Source organism: Lynx rufus, unplaced genomic scaffold (assembly GCF_022079265.1).
Source record: "Lynx rufus isolate CCGP_SWC_20201006 ecotype Redwood Valley unplaced genomic scaffold, mLynRuf1.p SCAF_6, whole genome shotgun sequence".
In the NCBI taxonomy this organism is placed as follows: Eukaryota; Metazoa; Chordata; class Mammalia; order Carnivora; family Felidae; genus Lynx; species Lynx rufus.
In genome coordinates, this window is record NW_025814878.1 from 112,138,636 (window position 1) to 112,155,351 (window position 16,716).

A 16,716-nucleotide genomic window follows, 5' to 3' on the forward strand; every position below is an offset into this window, starting at 1 on the left:
TCCTAGTTCTTATTTTTTATGAAAAATAAAGATAAATACAGGATCTGATCTAAGATTTTCTTCCCACACCCCACTGTCCCCCAACGAATTACAAATCAGCGCCTCTAACCCAAAGCTGGGTGAGGGGAGGGTGGTGCTGGCACAGTGATGGCATCTTCCAGGCTGCAGGGTGGTCTGAGAAGGACTTGGGAGTTCGGCCTCTTCCCTCAGTGGGCTGGGATTGGTGGTGGAGGGGTTGGTGGGCAGGAGCACCTCCCACAGTGCTGCCACCCCCTTGAGCCAGCGGGAGGTGGGGTGAAGTTGAGCCTGGATTAGCCGGGGAGGGGCGGGGGGCACTGGGAGGCTCCTAGAGCTGCACGGTGGCCAGAGAAGGGGGTGTGGATAGGCGAATGCACCATGCCGCTGCAGGACGACACCCTCCGAGAGGTGTGGGCCTCGGACAGGTCCGGAAGTGCCCCCCCCCACCTCAACCTACCTGAACCCTGGGGGGCCCAGGTGGAGGGGCTGGGGAAGGGCAGGAAAAGGGGAGGAAGACAGTCTGATTCCTTTGCTACCCTCAGCGGACATGAGGAGGAAGGCTCGGATATCCAGCAGCGCCCCAAGCAGGTATGTCGCCCCTGCTTGGAAAGGAGGCAGGGCGAGGCCCCCACCCCCCACCCCCGCCTCAACTGTCTGTAAACCTCCTCAGGGTAGCGGATCTGGGAGTGAGACGCATTCCCCTTCGGCAGCGTCTGGAGGTTGCTTTCCTTTAGGGTGTGTGTGTGTGTGTGTGTGTGTGTGTGTGTGTGTGTCTTCGAGGAAAGGGATGTTTGGGGGCATGGGATGTCCAGGGGAGGAATTGGGCCTTGGGGCCTTTGGGGGTGGCCATGGTGCACGGGAGGGGTCATGGTTCTCCACCCCAAGAAGGAGGCTGCTGTTCCCCTCCCGATAATCCGCGGTTATTTCTGGCGGCTCAAGAGATTAGAGGGTCATGGTCAGCCCTCAGAGCCCCCCCCCCTTTCTTTCCTCTCCCTCCTCCTGACCCCCACTCAGCAGCGACCCGCCAAGGGGCAGAAGTTGAGGAAGAAAAGGACGGAAGCCCCCGAGTCCCCCTGCCCCGAGGGATCCAAGCCCCGGAGGAAACCTGGAGGCGGGCGGGGGGCCGAGCCCGGGGGTGCCCCCAAGGGTGAGGGACGCGGGAAGGCTGCGGCCGGTCCTGGAGCCTCGAGGGGGTGCAGAGGAAGGGAAATGGAGGGGTGGGGGCCGGGCGGGCGATGAATGAAAGCCGGGGGAGATCCCCACCGCGAGGAGCTGGAGGGGGCAGCGGCCAGGGCTCCGGCGCCGTCGGAGGAGGGGGTCTGGCCCTGCCTGACCCCGGCCTCTCGGCTCAGCCGGGCGGAGGGGGAAGCCGCGGGAGGAGCCCGCCCCGCAGCCGCCCGAGGCCCGGACGCCGCAGACGGTCTACACCAAGTTCCTCAGAGACCCCGAGGCCAAACGCGACCCGCGGGAAACCTTCCTGGTAGCGCGAGCCCGGGACGCAGTAGAAGGTGAGAGGCCGGCGGGAAGGTTGGGAGGGGGGCGCTGGAGAGAAGGAGCCAAGTGGCTGGACAAGAACAGCGACAGAGAGGCGGAAAACTCGGGGAAACCGCCTCCCCTTCTCTGGCCTTCTCTTTGAGCCAGAAAACAAAACAAAACAAAGAAAACCCTTTATTTCCGGATGGGGAAACTGAGGCACGGAGGGGTTGAGAGTTTTGTCTTCAACTACAGCTAGGGGCCAGAGGTAGCCCAGATGCGTCTGGCTGGAGGTCAGAAACAGACAAGGACAGGGAGCAGCGAAGTAGGAGAAACCGTGAGAAACAGCCCAGGTGCGGTCACTGGGGGCAGAGAAGGGCCAAACTGGAAGACAGGCAGGAACGTGTGAGGAGGTGAGAGTCCCAGAGAGAGAGAGGGGAAGGTGCTACAGACAAGGGCATCCCCCCAGAACAGGATTGCCTAGCCCCTAGCATTCCCCCCAACTCCAGCTCACTCCCCCAAGCAGCCTGAGGTCACTCCCTCCTGTTCCAGGAGAGCCTCCCGCCTCTGGCTCTCATTTCCCAGCAATCTGGAGGGGACTGAGCCCCCAGCTAATGGGACACATCCCAGCCCCCATTATGAGGAGTTTCTGCCTACAGAGGATGAGGAGGAAGAAGAGGAAGACCATGAAGAGGAAGAGGAAGAGGAGGAGGAGGAAAAGAAAGAGAAAACCCCTCTGCCTCCCAAGAAGCCTCCTAAAGAGAAGACTTCCACAGGCATCAAGGAGAGGAGGGCCAAGGCCCAGGGTCAGAAGGGTGAGTGTTGAGGGTAAGAAGGGAGCACACAGACGTGTAAAACTAGCCCTGTCCTTCAGCGGCTTGGGGGCCTCGTCGATACGCCAGAGTTCACACATCAAGAAGTTACCCAGTGCCTGGACACGAGAGTTTCTCTCCCTGGTGGTGTCGTCCCCCTGATGGTCCTTAAGTGCATAGCCTGCCTGGGGGCTCTGTGAGCCAGGGAGGGCAGAGGATTTTAGTTTTCGTTGTGATTTTTCAGCTTTTTAAAAAACTCAATCTGAATTATTGTTATAATTTCCATAAAAGCATCAAAGTGATTACTGTAAAAATCAGTCAATGCATAAATGCTGTGATGGCTCTCTGGCCTGGGCACCTCACCCTACAGGTACCCCAGTCTGGTTTAAAGGTGGACAGGTAGCTGGCACCTTGGGCCCCTGTGGGAGAGGGAGAGAGTGCTCTCTGTATCACCTGCCAGAGGGGGTTTTCTGGGGATGGCATGGGAGCTGGGTTTCATTCATTCATTCATTCATTCATGTATTCTGTAACACCAATAAGCTCCTTGTGTTTGTCCAGCCCTTTATGGACTCAGGATTAAAACTTGATGAGCAGAAGACAGACTCTGGGCCCTTGTCAGGCCATGATGAGTGGGTTGGAAGGTGCCCTTCAGCCCCAACAGGCTCTTCTTTGTCTAACCCCTACCTCCATTTCCAGGGGACCTGGGAAGCCCTGTCCCCCCATCCAAACCTCTTCGAATGAAGAAGAAGGAGGTACCAGCGGGGGAGGGGACCAAGATGAGAAAGACAAAGAAGAAAGGTGAGACTAGCCTCTGGAGGAACAGGGGACTCCGGGTGTGGTGGAGGGTGACTCCTTCACATCTACACACACAGGGTCTGGGGAGGCTGACAAGGACACCTCAATGAGCCCGACTAGAGTGACAAAGAAGAGCCCAGCAGCCATGTTTCTGGTGGGAGAAGATGGCCCCGCTGAGAAAGCTCGGAAGAAGAAAGGTGGGTGGCAGTGGCCTCCGGTATCAGGACATCTAGAGACAGTCCTGGGGGTCCTGGAGTCAGAAGACTTGGGAGGCATCTTGACCTGCCCACGTTAATAGCTGTGACTATTAAGGCAGGTATTGTAGCCTTTCTGAGGCCCCTATAATAGTAATGTGGGATGATTCTCTTGTGGTTGTGGGGAGGGTCCTTGTGAGACATGGGTGTTAGATGTACTTTGCAAACCATGAAGTGCTCTGCAAGGTAAGGGGTTAACAGGCTCGTTCCACGCCCAGGCACTCCCAAAGGCTCAGAAGAGGAGAGGAAGGAGGAAGAGGAAGAGGAGGAAGAAGTGACAAAGAACAGCAATCAGAAGGGCAAAGCGAAAGGAAAAGGCAAAAAGGTTGGGGCCCAGAGGGGAAGGGGACTGATGTCCTCAGGGAGCAGTGGCAGGGGCCTGGGTTTGGGGGACTGGAGTGTGGAACCTTGCTGGGGGGCTGGGGCCATGAAGTCACTTGGGGTTAGAATCATGACTCCCTCTCTGATGACAGGCTAGGAGGACAAAGGGCACCAGACTTGTGAGAAAAGAAAAGGCTGTTGTGGGGTCACCATGCTGGGATTGGTGCCCCGGGGGCCTGATGTTATCTGGGCTCTAAGCCCTCCCCTCCGCAGCCTAACATCAGACATGGTCAGAGAGGCTCACACGGCCCCAATATGAAGAGACCCCGTTTTCTTTTTCTTTTTAATTTTTTTAAATGTTTTATTTTATTTTTGAGAGAGAGAGAGAGCACGAGCAGGGGAGGGGCAGAGAGAGAGGAAAACACAGAATCTGAGGCAGGTTCCAGGCTCCAAACTGTCAGCACAGAGCCTGATGCAGGGCTTGAACTCACAAACCGTGAGATCGTGACCCAAACTGAAGTTGGACACAACCAACTGAGCCCCCCAGGTTCCCTGAGACACTCATTTTCTGTATCTGGGAGGTAGAACTCACAGGCAGACAGGGACACGTGTACTCACCCGTGGGCGCACTGGCTGGCTGTAGGAGTTGTAAGAATATTTGCATGCTACTGCTCTAAGTTCTCCAAGTGCTTTCTGCTACCCCACCCCGGACCACCCACCCTTCCAGCAACTGAAGGGTTAACAGTGGCTGACAGGGGCCTCCTGCGCCCTCCCCCAGGCCCACCAGCATCCATTCTGAGCGGGCATTCTCCATGAGCAGAACAGGTTGTTAACAGTTTGAATATTCCTCTTCCTCACAAATAGGACTCAGGTACTGACATGCACAGGCGGGACCAAGCAGGAGAGAGAGGGCCAGTTGGAGAAAGAAAGCGATGAAAGTCTTTGAGAAATTGGTTTCCACAAGCAGAGAGATCACCATGAGGGCAGGGCTGGGGGCTTGGCCATGTGGGCTTTTGAGCCTGTTCAAGAGTGGTCGGGTCTTGGGGGACCCACATCACCAGGTACCGATATATAGACTGCAAGGCCAGTTTATTATCTCCCACGGGGAATATAACCGCGGCACAGCCTTCAGTACAGTAGGCTCTAGAAATTGACAGCTGTGGAAATGTTTGAATAAGCTCTGGCTTTCTCCACATCACATTCCAAACATAGTCTTGTGTTTCCAAAGTTTCTTCTGGAGCAGCCCGGAGTGGAGAAGATGTTCAAGGGTCCGCAGGCTAAGGGCCTGCTCGCTGCCACCAGCCTCACCTCACACACAGTCCCAACCTGCCCTCAGCAAAAACAGCCAACCACAGCGTATCGGGGATTCCCAGTGACTCTCACGTAGCGCACACACCCGGGGCTGGCAGTCCCTTGTCCCCGCCTCTTGTGAGGGATAGCACATGAGGGCAGACGGCACCAGGTTTGTGAGAAGCAGAAGGGCAGCTGCGGGGTCGCCAGGCCAGGCCACCCTACGGTGTAATGCAACCAAACTGCTCTGAGGAGTTTTTCCCTGAGCAAAATAAGCTTATTTATTCATTCATTGTCTTACCTCTGTATTGCTGTGTAGCAAACCACCCCAAAACTTAGTGCCTCAAAACAACAAACATTTATTTTCTTCATTCCTGTAAGTCAGGAATGTAGGAGTGGCTTAGCGAGGCACGTACTTCTGGCTCGGGGGTCTCATGAGATTGCAGTCAAGATGTCAGCTGGGTCTGCAGTCACTCTGAAAGCTTGACTGGAAATAAAGAATCCACTTCTAGAATGGTTCACTGTCATGATTGTTGGCTGGGGCCCTCTCCATAGGGCTGCCTGACTGTTCTCATGACAATGGCAGCCAACTTCTCTCAGGGCTCAAGAGTGGCCCAAGAGGGGCACCTGGGTGGCTCAGCCGGTTAAGCGGCCGACTTCGGCTCAGGCCATGATCTCGCGGTCTGTGAGTTCGAGCCCCGAGTCGGGCTCTGTGCTGACAGCTCAGAGCCTGGAGCCTGCTTCAGATTCTGTGTCTCCCTCTCTCTGCCCTTCCCCTGTTCATGCTCTGTCTCTCCCTGTCTCAAAAATAAATAAACGTTAAAAGAAAAAAAAATTTAAAAAAAAAAGAGTGGCCCAAGAGAGACAGCAAGGAGAAGGCACGATATCTTTCATGACCTAGCCTTAGACTAATCACTTAGAAGTGACCCATCACTTCTGCTATATTCCATTGGTCAGAAACACCGACCCTGATACAGTGTGGAAGGGGACTACACAAGGGTGTAAATACCAGGAGGCAAGGACCACTGGGGCTCGTCTTGAAGGCTGGCTACCACATTCACTGAATATTTACTACACAGTATAATAATACCAGTAGCTAATACTACGGTAACACTATGTGCTTAGAACACAGCAATTCATACCTTCGGCGTCACCTCAGTTCACCCCTTGACATCGTGTCCACTGAAGGAAGGTCTTTCTAAGGCCCTGGCTCTCACAGGAGGCTGCACAGCATTTAAAGCCTAGTTACACTTCTTACTAGCTACATGAACTTGGGCAAGTTGCTTAGCCTCTTTGAGCCTCAGCTCCTTCATCAGTAAAATTGGACAACTACTTCAGTAGTTACTGAGAAGGGAATTAAACCATGTAACATTTGGAAGATCCTTAGAACTATGCCTGGCACATTGGTAGGCTTTATAGGAGTGTTTGTTTAATGTATCAATTAAGTAAGGTCTGTCCCGGGTGTCCAGCCCCAACTTATGCATTTCTCAGATGGAAACACCGAGTCACAGTTAAACTGGGTAAAGAGTTGGGGCGCCTGAGCGGCTCAGTTGGTTAAGCGTCCAACTTTGGCTCAGGTCATGATCTCGCAGTTCATGAGTTCAAGCCCCGCATCAGGCTCCGTGCTGACGGCTCAGAGCCTGGAGCCTGCTTCAGATTCTGTTTCCCTCTCTCTGCCCCTCGCCTGCTCACACTCTCTCTCTCTCTCAAAAATAAACATTAAAAACAAATTAAAAAGGAAACTGGGTAAAGAGTTAGTGGTGGAATCAGGATTTGAATCCAAGCTGTCTGGTTCCAGAGCCCAGGCTCTTAACCACAAGCTAAGCAAAAAAGAAAGCGCCGAGCTCCCCAGAGCCTCCTAACGTGGGCTGGTGAGCCGCTGGGGAAGTGTGAGGGGCCCAGCCCACTGTAGCTGGCCCGTCTGTTCTCTTCCCACACAGAAAGCGGTGAGTTGTCCGGCCCACCCTGCCTGTGTCCCAGCTCCGGGGACCTGCTGAGGGCAGAGGAGCTAGTGCTGTAGGCTGATACATGCTGTGCCCCCACCCAGAAGGAGGAGAGAGCCCCATCTCCACCCGTGGAAGTGGATGAACCCCGGGAGTTTGTGCTTCGGCCTGCCCCTCAGGGCCGGACAGTTCGCTGCAAGCTGACCCGGGACAAGAAGGGCATGGATCGGGGCCTGTATCCCTCCTACTTCCTGCACCTGGACACAGAGAAGAAGGTGGGTAGGGGAGAGGCGGCAGGGGAGAGAGAGGGCAGGGGGCAGGACCCAGGCTGAGGGTGGAGCTAGAGCCAAATTGGGGGAGGGGGGGAGAGTGGTGGATACAGGACAAATAGGCCTTCTCTCTCCCCCCACCCTTCTCTTTCCTTCATCCATCTTCGCCTCCCATCCTCTGTCACCTGTCTCCCCCTGTCCCCAGGTGTTCCTCTTGGCTGGCAGGAAGCGGAAACGTAGCAAGACGGCCAATTACCTCATCTCCAGCGACCCTACCAATCTGTCTCGAGGAGGGGAGAATTTCATTGGGAAGCTGAGGTAGGGCTGGGAGGCCCAGGACCGCAAGAACGCCATGGCGGGTCACTTTCGTCTCCCTGTGCCCGGCAGTGTCCACCACACTGGACCCTCTGGAAACGTCCCCTGACCCAGGGGTTCCCACACTTTAAATGTGTACAGATCACTTGGAAGTGTTGTTAAAATGGCTCAGTGGGTCTGGGTTTGGGGCAAGATTCTTCACTTTTCTTTTTCTTTTTGAGAGAGACAGAGACAGAATGTGAGTGGGTTGGGGCAGAGAGAGAGGGAGACAGAATCGGAAGCAAGCTCCAGGCTCCGAGCTGTCAGCATGGAGCCTGACGCAGGGCTCGAACCCACGAACCGCGAGATCATGACCTGAGGCGAAGTCGGACATTCAACCGACTGAGCCACCTAGGCACCACTTTTTTTTTTTTAAATGTAGATTCTTCACTTTTTTTTTTTACGTTTATTTATTTATTTTGTGAGAGAAAGAGAGGGCAAGTGGGGGGGGGACAGAGAGCATCTCAAGCAGCATCTGCGCTGTCAGCAGAGCCCAATGTGAGGCTCAGTTGCAAGAACCCTGAGATCAAGAGTTGGATGCTCAACCGACTGAGCCACCCAGGTGCCCCTCTTCATTTCTAATAAGCACCCAGGTGATGCCCATGCTCGACCCTGTACCTCACTTGGAATAGGTCATAAGGTCCATGAGGGCAATGTCCATGCCTGTCTTGTTCATGGTTGAATTCCTAGCACCTGGCACATAGTAGCTACCCAATAAACATTTACTAAGTCAATGAACAAACAAATATCTGGCACCTACCCTGTGCTGTGTCTCCCCATATATCTCCTCTAATCCGCACTGCAAATCTGAGAGGTAAGGGGAAGGTGAATCCCTGAGTCAGGCCTTATTTCTTTTATTTATGTGTTAATAAACACATACAGTCTACCTATGTGTCAGGCATAGTTCTAATTTCCAAATATTAATCCATTTAATCCTTTTATTGGCCAAATGAGGAAAATACTGTTATTATGCCCATTTTACAGAGGGGGAAGTTGAGGCTCAGAGAGTTTAGCTTGCCTAGGGTCACACAGTAAGAGATGGATTTGAGATCTGAAGGCTGCCCAGTGTCCTTCCAGATCCAGCTTTAAAGAAGATCTCATGAGGGAAGCGTGGGGCAGAGGACATGAATTGCTCTGTCCTACGACACCCATAGCCTTGACACAGGAAGCTCTCCGAATTGCCTGGCTGGGAGGAAGGGTCTTGGAGGAGGGGTACAGAATCCCCTCAGCCCTGCCCCCTCCACCCTGCTTGCAGGTCCAATCTCCTGGGCAACCGCTTCACTGTCTTTGACAACGGGCAGAACCCGCACCGCGGAGGAGGCAGCACTGATGTGGGGCGCCTTCGGCAGGAGCTGGCAGCTGTGATCTATGTGAGAACTCGGCCTGGGCCCCCTGGCAGCACCCTCCCCTTTGCAGGGGCCGACCTGACAGGTGTGTCCCTCCCAGGAAACCAACGTGTTGGGCTTCCGAGGTCCCCGGCGCATGACGGTCATCATCCCAGGCATGAATACGGAGAACGAGAGGGTCCCCATCCGGCCGCGAAATGTGAGCCCAGCACCTCCCTGACACCTCTCCCTGAGGGTCCTACTCCCATGTGACCCACCCATGACCCACTCCTGGGGAGCTGGGGGGGTGGGGGCTCAGCTTGCCCACACCCAACTTCCGGAGCACACTCATCACCCTGTGTCACAAATTCATTCTGGAAACTTGTGGAATGAATTCAGGGGTTTCGTCATTGAATTCACAGAAACAAATGCAATGAGGACTTTTTTTCCAGTTTACCCCAGACCATCCATTCATATATTCATTCAACACATGTATATTGAGTGCTGAGGATTATTCTAGGAAACTGGAAGATGTCAGTGAATAAAACAAAGATCTGACCTCATGAAGCTGGCATTCTAGTGGAGGAGACGGACAGTAGACAATAATTGTGATAAGCAAAAAAATTGTATAGTACGTTAGAAGGCGATAAGTGGTATGGGAAAAAAAAGAAAACATCAAACAGGAGAAGACAGATGTGCGTGCGTGTTCCATATTAAATATGGTGGTCAGAGTAGGCCTCACTGAGAAGGTGACATTTAAGCAAAGACCTGAAGGAGGTGAGGGAGCAAGCCTGTGGATATCTGGGGAAAGAGCATCCAGGCAGTGGGAAGAGCCAGTGCAAAGGCCCTGAGGCAGAGTGGTGCCTGGTGGGTTTGAGGTGAGAGGTGAGAGTGAGGGGTAGATTGGACCTGTACAACTGGTTTCTACCCCTGGGAGAAACAGGAAGCCACAGCAGGGTTCTCAGGAGTGACATGATTTGACTTTTATTTTAAAAAGCAAAGGTTGCTTGTTTGTGTGTGTGTGTGTGTGTGTGTGTGTGAGGGAGAGGGTAAGATGGAGAGATGTCCTGGGGGGAGGTGGCCTCCTTAGGTGTCAGTCCCTTGCTCTGCTGCCTTAGCACTGCAAGTCAGTGAGCCCAAGGTTTCACAGACAGACGGACTGGCATGCTCCATGCTCTTAGTCAAGTCACTTTACTCATTTACAATGAAAAATCACAGCCACCAGCTGATCATCCATCCTTCCCTGCTGGAAAGTCACACCGTATTGACTTTCCACGGGGCACGAGGCATGTAGGGTCGCACAGTTACTCCTTCCATGCCTGGAGCAAACACACAAATGCTCCAGAGGCAGTGCGTCCTGAGCATGTTTGGGCTTCGTAAGAACCACCCTGTGCTGCTTTAGGTAACTCTTTTCCGTTTCACAATTCATTCATTCTATGATCATTCATTAAAGCCAGGCACCGAGGATCCAAAATCAACACAACAGTTACCATCAGAACCATGATATTTACTGAGCATTTACTCTGTGCCAGGAACTGATCTGAATAACATTCCATGCACTATTAACTTATTTAATCCTCACAATACTCTGTTGTGAGGGAAACTGAGGCACAGGGACATTAAACTATTATACCCGCCCTTAGAGTATCTAATGTTGTCCATTAGAGTACAGTGGGAGAAACCATAAAAGCAAGGTGTCACGGAGACTCACAGCTAAGACATCTAAATCAGACATGGGGTCAGGAAGGCTTCGGGGAGAACATGATCTTGAGGGGACTCACTCTAAGCCGTGAATGTGACTCAGGAAACTCGGGAAAGAAATATTTCAAGAGCACTATCATATAGACACCATTCCTTCCTTCAAGAAACTCTCTTCCAGGACATCTTAACTGTTTACCTGTCTCCGCAAGCGCAACTGTGAGCTCCTTGGGGGTCCCAGAATGTCTGGTTCATCCTTGTAATCAGGTACCAGCATGTGGCCATTCCTAAGACCCCTTGGGTATCCACAGCCCAGAGCACCTTCTGTGTGCCCAATGCTACTTTCCACTTTCCAACCCTCCGCTTTGGCATCCCACAGCAAAACCCCGTTCTCACAGATGTAGCCCATGCCCACAAGGACACCACAGAGACCAAAGGTGCTCTCAAGGATCCCCTGAACGGATGTTGATATCCAGGCTGCACGCTAACACAGACACGCAAAGGCGTGCTCAGGTTCCTAGGCCCCTTCCCCTCGGTCCCGAGATACCTCGGCCCCCTCTAACCGCCCTCTTCCTAATTCTCCCCCTGGCACCCCAGACCAGCGATGGGTTGCTGGTGCGCTGGCAAAACAAGACACTGGAGAGCCTCATCGAGCTGCACAACAAGCCCCCCGTCTGGAATGAAGACAGCGGCTCCTACACCCTCAACTTCCAAGGCCGAGTCACACAAGCCTCCGTCAAGAACTTCCAGATTGTTCACGCCGATGACCGTGAGTGTCGGAGGGCCCGAGCCACCACCTCCAGAATCCCAACCCTCACTGAGGCCCTTTCCCCACCATCCCTCTTGTGTGCACGCTTGCGTGCTCTCACTCTCTCGCTGCACCCACCCACCCCCCCCAGCTGTCCTTTATTGCTGGAGCCAGAACAACCAGGAAGGTTACTCCCTCCTGCAGGGGCATTGACACCATGCTCCCAGGAGCCTCAGATATTCCAAGCAGGTGTCTTGGGGCTCATTGTTCCAGGCCTTCTTTCTAGCATTGACCAGAGCCTGGGGTAGATACTGGGATACCCTGGGTAAGAAAAACTGTGTTGAAGGGAGAATTAATCTGCTGGAGTTTGAAAACCACTGATAGCGCAACGTCTATGTGGTCAAAGATGGTGCTGAGGCTCAGAGAGGGCAGCGCCTTCCCCAAAGGCAGCAACTCCAGGAGGTTCCACTGGCCATCGAAATTTATTTCAAAAACACTTGCACAGTGCTTTCCATGTGCTAGGCACTGTTCTCTGGACTTTACAGATACTGAATCATTAAATCTTTTCAATAACCCTGTGAGGAAGGTATTTTTGTCGCTATTTGGCAGATGAGAAAACTGAGGCACAGAGAGGCTAAGTAACTTCCCCAAGGTCATAAAGCAATTAAGAGGTAGAGCTGGCTTGAGAACGAAGGTGGTCTAGCTCCAGAGCCCCTGCTCCTAACCCCTTCAGGATGGCTGCCTTGTAGGGGTAGGGAATATTAATCAAGCATTTCTGAATGCCTACTCTATTGTCCTCTCTCAAGTAAGGTCAAAGGCCTGGCCTCGAGGAATTAGGGAAAAAAAGATATGCCCAGAAAACACAATTAAGTACAAATGTCCCTGTTACAAGCCTGGGGGAGAAGTTCCCACTAGGGTTAAGGAAATTTGGGGATGGAAAGATATTCTCCCAAGGGACACCAAGGTTCCCAGGATTGGCTACCATTGAGCAACTTCTCCATCCCCCACTCCATCCTAGGGATGGTTCCCCAGTGTCACCTGTCCCAAGGCCTTGGAAAACTGCTCTCCAGATCACATTTCTGGTGGAGCCTGGTCTGCAGAGATCAGGGGTATTTTTAGCAACTTCCTGTCTCTATGGATGCTGGGGGAGGTGTTGGGACTAGGGTTGGGAACCTGGACCAGATACGGGATGGGGTTGAGTGGAGCCACTGGATAAGGAAGGATTCAGGGGGCTAGTTAAGAGATAGAGCCTGGCAGTCTAAGATGGGACTTGGTGTCTGGGGATGGGAAGAAGGAATGAGGCCAGAGACAATGGAAAGAAAAGGATTCTAGGCTTGGGGAAGTGTGACAGGTTCCTATATTTAAGTGCCTGTCATACACATAGCCCTAGGTGGCAGAAGATAAGGCAGGGTCCCTGCCCTCAGGGGCTTACAGTCAGTCAGAAGTCTGGTAAACCGGCAGGTGGGACTGGTTGGGCCAGATAAGAAGGGGTGGATGGGTGGAGGGGTGAATACTTGAGAGGGTGGCTGAGGATTAGTGTTCCAATACAAGGGAGGGGAACTGTTCCCAGTGTTGAGGGGGCTGTCTGCCAGGAATGGGAACCCAGGAGGTCGTGGGCCACCCCACCCCTGTCTGTGTCCACAGCCGACTACATTGTACTGCAGTTCGGCCGCGTGGCCGAGGACGCCTTCACCCTAGACTACCGGTACCCGCTGTGCGCCCTGCAGGCCTTCGCCATCGCCCTCTCCAGTTTCGATGGGAAGCTGGCCTGCGAATGACCCCAGCAGCCCCCAGCGCCCCCAGCGCCCTCCAAGGGTGGGGGAAAGGATTCAGTGGAGGGTTGCAGTGTCTATTCACCAAAGCCCCCACTGAAGACTCCTCTCTTGTCGGGGGCTGACCCTCACTGTCTCTGAGTGACCTCCATCCACTCTCCAGCCTGGCACAGGCCGAGGCAGGGGAGGAGCTCAGACGGCGGTCCGACAGAGATGAAGAACATCTGGAGTTGGGAGCCACACATCTGGTCGCGGAGCTAGCCTGCGCCGCTTCACCAGCCGCCCCCCTTCCCCGCCCCGCGCCCCAGTCACTTCCTGTCCAGGAGCAGTAGTCAGTGTTGTTTTAACCCCCTCCGGGATCGTACTAGGGCTCCGCGGAGTGGGGCGGGTTCCGAGGAGGGGGTAGGTGATGGGGGACGAAGACCGGGTACCCACGTCCCCAATAAAGCCGCGTCCCAGGCCCAGCGAGCAGTGGTTCTTCAGCGCGTGCCGAGAATTGGGCGGCGGGAGGGGTCCGGAGCGCGGGAGAGGTCCGGAGGGCGGGCTGGAGGCCTCCCTCCCCACGCCCCCACCCCGCTCCCGCCCAGGCCCGGGGCACTCCCGCGTCCCCTCCCCCGCGCCCAGCGCCGGTCCTACCGAAACTCGGCGGGCTCGTAGTGTCGAGACGCCCCCCGCGGGGGCCCCGGGCCGAGAGGGAGGGCCCCGGAGGTCCGGGAAGAGGGGGAAAGGGAGAAATTCGAGAAACAAGCCTCTCGGGGAGAACCAGACAAACCGGGTCCGGGCATGGAGGGCGCAGTCGCCAGGGCGGGGCGGGGTCTGGGGCCCCGGGAATTGGGGGCGGGCTCTCGGGCCGGAGAGGGCGCTCCGCCTCGGCAGCTCCGGACTCGTGGGTTGGGGGGGGGGTGCGGGTAGGGAGCCCTGAGGCCCGTGCGCTTCGGCCCCCCGGGGCTCCTCGTGACGCGGCACCCCGACGGGAGTCCAGCCGGCTAGGCGGGAGCTCCGCCCTCGGCCCCGCCCAGCCCCGAGCCCCAAATTGCGGTGGGGTCCTGGGGAGGTGGGGTAAGGCCCGGCGTGCAGGGAGAAGTTGGGAGCGTGGCACTGGCAGGCGGGGAGCGAAGCGCCTAGGCGCGGGAAGGCCGGGAACAGCTACAGGTCGCGAAGCCATGGGGTGGGCAGCCCGAGCGCCGACTGGGGGCGGCCCCGCGCGGCCCGGCCCCGCCCCTCCCGGTCGGTGCCCGCCCCCCTGCGCGCCCCGCCCCCTCCTTCCCCGCAGCCCCCACCCCCCGCCCCGGCTCCTCAACACAAACTTTCCGTCCCGCTCGCTCCCTCCTCCGCGCCCGGCGCCTCCCGCTCCGGCCCGGCTCATTCCGCACATTCCGGCCAGCCCCCTCCCCAAGACCCCCCTTCCCCGGCCCCCCTCTCAGCTTTTTCGGGCCCGGCGGAGCGGCCCGGCCGGAGCGCCCCCCCGAGCTCGGACCAGGTAAGCCGGGAGGACGCCGGGAAGAGGCCGTACTGGGAGAGGTGGTTTGGTTGGCTGGTTCTGGATTGGGGGGGCACTCGCGGGGGGCTAGATCCCCGAGCTATTGTCCAGCTTGAGCCTGAGCCCCGGATCTGGGTGCCGGGAAGTTTAGAGGGAAGGGGGGGAAAAAGCTCTCCGGGAAGCCCCGCCCACCCCTCCCACCCCTACCCCCCTCCCCCCGCGACCCGGACGAGTTGGTTGGGGGAGGTCGGGGAACCGGGAGATTGTCTCCGGTGCCTTCGTCTGTCCCACCGTCCGAGTATGGGGTGCCGAGGCAGGGGTCTTGGGGGCGCACGGTTCGGGGGCCCTGCCACTGGGGAGCTCGTACCCAGGACTCCCAGTCCCGGGCCCCGCCGCCCTTTGGACTCCCGGCTCGCGCTCTCTCCGAGCCCGCCCGGCTCCAGCTCCACGCAGGCCTCGGGCCCGGCCTCCCGGCGTCCAGGCCGGCTCCTGCGCGCGGTGCCTGTGGCTGCGCTGGATTGTGGAGGGTGACTGGGAGCAGAGCTGCGCGCCCTGGGCGTGTGCCCCCTGAGAGGCAGGGGCCTAAGCTCCGTCCCCGTCCAGTTCTGCCCCAGTGGGTGGGGGTTCGGAGTTCCAGACCAGGGCTCTAAGAGCCTGGCTCCAAAGGGGGCTGGTTTTGGGGCCTTATTTTCGCTACACTTCCTCAGAGCCTTGTTTAGACTTTAGAGGGTTTGAAGGAGGTTTGTTCTCCCCCCTCCCTCCCTCCCCACCACCATTGTCTGTCATGCCCTTTACTCCTGCCTGGGGAGGAAAGGTCAGGAGTGCCTGTCTGCGTTTGGTTTTCAGCTAGCCAGGCCCCGGGAAAGTGTCATTGAGACCCCACTCTGTCACCTTTTTGGGAGAGAGACCCTGATCCAGGGCTCAGAGATTCTTTCTGGACAAGAGAGAATGAGGCCTTGAGGGAGGGCTTCTCAGGGGGCACCTCCCTCTGTGCTTTCTCTCTCTCCAGGTAGAGGCAGAACCAGGTCAGGCCTGGACTTGTAGTCCAGGAAAGCAGGGGATGGGGGTAGGGACTGGACACAGCTCTAGGGGCTGGTGCCCATGGCGGCTCTGTGTATCCCATCTCTTGTGGCTGGTTCTGTGTATACATGTTCCACCCCAGTGCAGGGGGCAAGGACACCTCCTTGGTTAGCATGTTGGGGACAGCCTGGGACAAGGAGAATATCCAAAGACCCCAAAAGTTGGAGATGTGGGAGAATTATGTTCTCCTCCCTTCCAGATTCTTGTAGCTCCTTTTCCAAGAACTGCCCCCCCCCCCCCGCCACCAGGAGGGTGTCACTTCAGGACATGTTTCTATGGTCTTCTGGATCCCTGCTCGCCCTGTGGGTAGGGGATGGACAGATGTATCTTCTAGGAATAGGCTGTCAGGTGAGGGTGACTTCAGGGGCCCTGATGCCCCCTCTTCAGAGAGAGGTTAAGAACCAGTTGGATTCTCAACCTCATGAGCCTTTCTCCTACCCCCCTAAGGGAGGGAACAATAATTAATGCTAATTAGCGTATTTGGACTGGGGAATGGCTCAGTGGGATGGTCAATGATTGGCAGGACAGAGCTGTGTGTGTGTGTGTGTGTCTGCATCCTGGTCTGTGCTCCCACCCTCACCCTCAGGTTTGTAGACCCTGTGCATTCTGCCAGTTGAGGAAATATTAAAACGAGAAGGGGATATCTCAAAGAGAAGGTCAAGGAACTAGAGATCTGGTCCCATCTGGGCTTTTAACCACCTGTGTCATCTGGGCCCTCAGTTTCCCTGCTCAGAATAAATGACTTCTCAGGTCCCTTGTCTTTGAGCGCCTTCCAGAGTCCCAGCCTCCTAGTCAGCTGGCCTGCCTTCTCCTTCCATTATGGAACGTGAACCTGGTGAGGTCTGGAGAGGTGAGTGGGTGATCCAGTGACCTAAGGAAGAAGGTGAGGACAAACCAGGGGGTGACTGAGGAGTATGAAAACCAGGGGAGTATGGCTGAAAGGGTTGCAGGCAGCAGACAGCAAGGGACAGGGAAGCCAGGCAGAGCTGAGGAAACTTGTCCTCTGAAGTGGCCCTGGGGTCTGGCAAGGCTGGCCAGGGTGAATTGTGTTGAGAGGTCACTTGGATGGCCTGCCCCTCAGCCA

At 55.9% G+C, this 16,716-nt stretch overlaps 1 protein-coding gene across 2 annotated transcripts; it reads left to right on the top strand.

Moving 5' to 3' along the window:
- Positions 1 to 396: 396 nt before the first annotated feature.
- TULP1 (TUB like protein 1) lies at positions 397 to 13,078 on the top strand. 2 transcript variants are annotated; one of them, XM_047103147.1, is made up of 15 exons: positions 397 to 443; positions 561 to 606; positions 1,036 to 1,129; positions 1,371 to 1,526; positions 2,151 to 2,306; positions 3,000 to 3,101; positions 3,176 to 3,295; positions 3,571 to 3,677; positions 6,904 to 6,909; positions 7,011 to 7,181; positions 7,381 to 7,493; positions 8,785 to 8,899; positions 8,976 to 9,074; positions 11,150 to 11,321; positions 12,945 to 13,078. In XM_047103147.1, exons 1-15 carry the CDS (start codon positions 397 to 399, stop codon positions 13,076 to 13,078), a joined length of 1,638 nt encoding a protein of 545 aa, XP_046959103.1. The 2 variants fall into 2 exon arrangements, with proteins under 2 accessions (XP_046959103.1, XP_046959104.1); XM_047103148.1 differs by lacking the exon at positions 1,371 to 1,526.
- Positions 13,079 to 16,716: the final 3,638 nt, after the last annotated feature.

Excerpts from the sequence above, each read along its gene's own strand:
- TULP1 (XM_047103147.1), top strand. The coding sequence starts at position 397 with ATGCCGCTGCAGGACGACACCCTCCGAGAGGTGTGGGCCTCGGACAG. Across the intron at positions 444-560 it reads GAGGTGTGGGCCTCGGACAG|CGGACATGAGGAGGAAGGCT; the intron begins GTCCGGAAGTGC and ends TGCTACCCTCAG. Across the intron at positions 3,296-3,570 it reads GAAAGCTCGGAAGAAGAAAG|GCACTCCCAAAGGCTCAGAA; the intron begins GTGGGTGGCAGT and ends TTCCACGCCCAG.